The 4,115-nt window shown below is 33.8% G+C and overlaps 1 protein-coding gene across 1 annotated transcript; it reads left to right on the top strand.

Annotated features, from left to right (window-relative positions):
- Positions 1-1,546: 1,546 nt before the first annotated feature.
- Positions 1,547-3,063, top strand: LOC131032657 (protein S40-5). The gene has a single exon (XM_057963698.2). It carries the CDS (start codon positions 2,291-2,293, stop codon positions 2,885-2,887), a length of 597 nt encoding a protein of 198 aa, XP_057819681.2. The 5' UTR covers positions 1,547-2,290; the 3' UTR covers positions 2,888-3,063.
- Positions 3,064-4,115: the final 1,052 nt, after the last annotated feature.

Genomic DNA, 4,115 nt, shown 5'->3' with positions numbered 1-4,115 from the left:
AGAACTCTTAGCCACGCTATTATTGCCTCCCCTTCCAAAGATAAGCTAATCACCCAACACCTTATTTCTCTTGTCTCGATAAATTTGAGTATGAAATATTATAATTTCAACTATCTACAATTTATTAAAAGAGTAGCATTGGTTTCTATCCTTCTATTACTTCTTTCCCCTTAAGGATACTTACCCCAAGCTTCTTCCCAAGCCCCCTCTTGTCCTATGCCTTGATGTTAAATGGAACTGTTGATTGCATAATTCCTTCTAGTATATCGATCTCTTGCTTGTGGAACTCCAAACCTATTATTAACTCCCAAATTCAAGCTTTAAAACTTTTGGAATTTAGCATCCTAACAAACCCAAGTTCCTTCAATTCTAGCCTCTCACTTGTTCATTCTACACTCTCCACAATCATGACAAACAAATCTTCTTGGAATGTCAATTTGCATGCTCTCTAACATGTTATCTTTTATAATCTCCCTACCATTTTTAACCATTCTCATCACTAAAAAGCTACTCTATTTGAGAATTGACACTAATATGATTGTAATTTACGATTCAATTAGACATTATAACTATTCATATGTGAAAATAACATTGTACTATAATTTTTAATCATTGTTCTCCTTTGGAAGTTGTTGTTTAGAATCATTATCATCCTCTTCTAGATGTTTACATTGGCAAATGTGCTACAAGCTTCTCTAAAGACTAAACAACAACTCATAAGAAAATTGAATAACTACAAGGCAAGATATCCAAGCTAGAAACTACACATGAAAGCCTCACCAAGAATATTAATTACATCATCACTAGAGCCTCAACCATAGTTGTAGCTAGGCCTACATTGCATGATCAAAACAAAATTAATCATAACACCCTACATTTATAGAGACAATGCAAATGATGGCCTTTAAGATAGATGTCAACAACTCTACACTAATAGTTGAAGAAAATTATATGTGATTATGTTGAAACTTAAGATTGTGTCATTACTTTGTCAATTTCTTTGATATTTGTGACCTATTAATTATTATATAACTATAATATCTTAACACTTAGTTTGAAGCCAAATTTTTACTATGACATAAGAAAAATAATTTAGAAATGTAATTTTGTGCATGATAAAATGAGAATTATATAAGACCCCAAAAAGGTGTTATGCCAAAGTGTTGTAGCTCAATTAATTGAGCACAATTGATGAGGATGCTGGTATGTGATATAGAAGCCATCCACCAAGGTTCAAGCCCTAAGAGGCACATTCAGACTAGGTTCAATTTGACGAACTAGATCCCCTTTTGTGTGGCTACTTAGCCAAAGCCAACTTGTAGTTTAGATATATGCTTACTCAAATTGTTGTAATCTACTATATAAAGACATAGACGTCGATATATTTGTATAATGACTTATTTCCATCAAAACAAAACAAAAAAGTGTTATAATACATCTTAATAAATTCAAATATAAACTATATTTTATGAAACTAATATAAAAATAACAATATTTATAAATTTAAGTAATCAATTTTTTTAAAATGATTATTGATCATCATTAACTAAATTTTAAAAACATAAATAAATCTAAAATCAATTAAAAAATTGTAAAGCAATCACTTCTTGACCCGAAAGTATAAGCATTTGGTTTTCTTGGATAGACTCCCCTTTAGTAATCCTAATCCCGTACCCTCCTTCCTCCACTTTTATTTAAAGGAGTGAGATTGTATGGGAGGGACATTAACGTGCATAGATTGCAAAATGCTCTAGAGCATATGTCCTATTTGAATAATATTGTAGAGTTCGTTGGTGTAACAATACAGGAAATGTTGTAAGTATTCCCTTCATCTGCTGCAGATATTGGGTTGGCATTCCCTTTAAAGCTGCGATTATATAGGCTTAAACTTTTTATAACTTTATGCTTAAGCATTTTTTGAATTCCTTGTACCTGGACTTGTTTGGCTAGAAACCTAAATAAGTGTGATTTTCAAGGAATACGTTGTAGATTGGAGAAAATAACTTCAAGGATTGACAATTTGAGGAAGGTGGGTTTGAAAATTAGAATTGGCCTAATCTGGTAATCTTAGAAGGCTGATTTGAACTATTGAAGATTTGGGTTCTTGCAATTTTGTGCAAACAGTTTTGAAAACATCGAAATTTGACTAAGGAAACTGATTTTGAGCATCTGGGTAGGTTGGGAAAACAAGATTGGGCTCTTCTGACCAGTTGGGTAGGTTGATTTACAGAGATTAGAAGCTGGGTCTTAGGAATTTTGAAGAAGAACGTCGTTAACAAGATCTGGTTTCATGGAGCGGGGCAATTCTGCGTTGGAAAGACCTAAAACTAAGAAGAGTTGCGAGATTTCGGGTCATAAGAACAAGCTATGGGGGTTTCAGAGTTCCAACAATAGAGAGAATACCGAGGAATTTGATGAGTTTACAGAGGAGGATGTGTGGGGTGTTGCCGAAACAGAGGCGAAACAATCGGGGTGTTATGAAAATGGAAATAAGGGCAATGCAGTATCCAGAAAGGGTAGTAAGGAGATGAACATTGGGGTCAATTCTAGTAGAAGAATGAAAATTCCCAGAGGGTGGAACCATTATGATGAGAATGGCAGTAATCAAATGAGGTATCAGTCTGCTCCTGTTAATATACCTGATTGGTCTCAGATACTCAAGAGTGAGAGTTGCAAGCAAATGAATAAGGTGGGGGATGATTATAGGAGTGATGATGATGGGGATTATGAGGAAAAGATCCCACCTCATGAGATTGTTGCTAAGCAGCTTGCCAGGAGCCAAATAACTTCATTTTCAGTCCATGAAGGAGCTGGAAGGACTCTCAAAGGTAGAGATCTCAGTAGGGTTCGCAATGCAGTCTGGACAAGGACTGGGTTTTTTGGGTGAACAATTTTTCACAATTTTGAATCAAGTCTTACTCTATGTATAGTTATAGAACTATTCAGGAGCTTAGTCAGGAATTCTGATTATGTAGGTGTTATGAATATTCATGTCTAACAAGGACCAGGATGTTTTTCAGTGAGAAAAGCAATCCCAAGCTTGAATTAAGGCTTGGTTTATGATGTTTATGGAAAAATTTAGGAGCTTAGAGTGAAATGTAGTAGATTTTGTAAGTGTAATTGATGTGAATGGCTTTTGTGTTTGAGATCAATTAACATCTGTTTCAGATTTTTAAAAATACGTGATCTCTTTTTTCTCTGTACTGTACAATAATAAAGACTTGAACGGATTTGAAATACAAGCCAACAAAGGCAATTTTATACAATGGCTTCCAAGGTGTTAATACTTCGTTTTTATCACAGATTATATACATGTTTGAGTCCATCTATTGGGCGTTTCTTTTGCTCAAAAATTCATGTCTTTAATTCAAACCTCTTGTACATTTTGATAATATATAAACCAGAGCTTTAAGAAAGGTATCTTTTCTGAGATTAAGCTCTCTGAAAAGAGCTTTGTTACAGAAATTCACCAGCTTCATACTACATTCATAATAGCTTAACAAATATAACTCCCACAACTTTTCAATGCAGATAATAGAAATTATGTACTGATTTGCCAATGTGGTTTAAGAGCAAACTGGTGGAGTGGAAGTCTGCAAAATGAACAAAATGTCCTTCAAGTAGTATTCTGAGACATGTATGTTTCTGTTTCTCTTGGAATTTGAGTCTCATAGGTACAATTTACTCTTATCAGAGATCAGATATAACCATATTCCCAATCATGCAGTGTTTTCTTTCTCCTTTTGATTCAAGATTGGAATATTTACTTTAAGACAAATTTATTTGCATACAAATCCTTCCAAACTGTTGATGTGATTTTAGTATCTAAACTATAGTCATGCTGATTTGGGTGCTGTGGATTGGGCAATCATCTTATTTTAGTATCTAAACTATAGTCATGCTGATTTGGGTGCTGTGGATTGGGCAATCATCTTAAAGTTTGGGCAATAATTTGAAGGATTATATAGTTATCAACACAGCTTATAATTAATAGGGTTCTATGAGTATTATGAAATTGAAAACAGTTAAGAATATGAGCAGTCTTATTATACATTCCTCGAGTTCAATCCAGAGTAAGATATGGGGTCATATTCTACAATAGATGATTGTGGAAA

Source organism: Cryptomeria japonica, chromosome 11, assembly GCF_030272615.1.
Source record: "Cryptomeria japonica chromosome 11, Sugi_1.0, whole genome shotgun sequence".
Taxonomy (NCBI): domain Eukaryota; kingdom Viridiplantae; phylum Streptophyta; class Pinopsida; order Cupressales; family Cupressaceae; genus Cryptomeria; species Cryptomeria japonica.
Note: the sequence above shows the minus strand (reverse complement) of the source record. Positions and strands in the feature narration are given on the sequence as shown.

Bases quoted from the DNA above. Each gene is read 5' to 3' on its own strand.
- LOC131032657 (XM_057963698.2), top strand. From the start codon at position 2,291: ATGGAGCGGGGCAATTCTGCGTTGGAAAGACCTAAAACTAAGAAGAGT.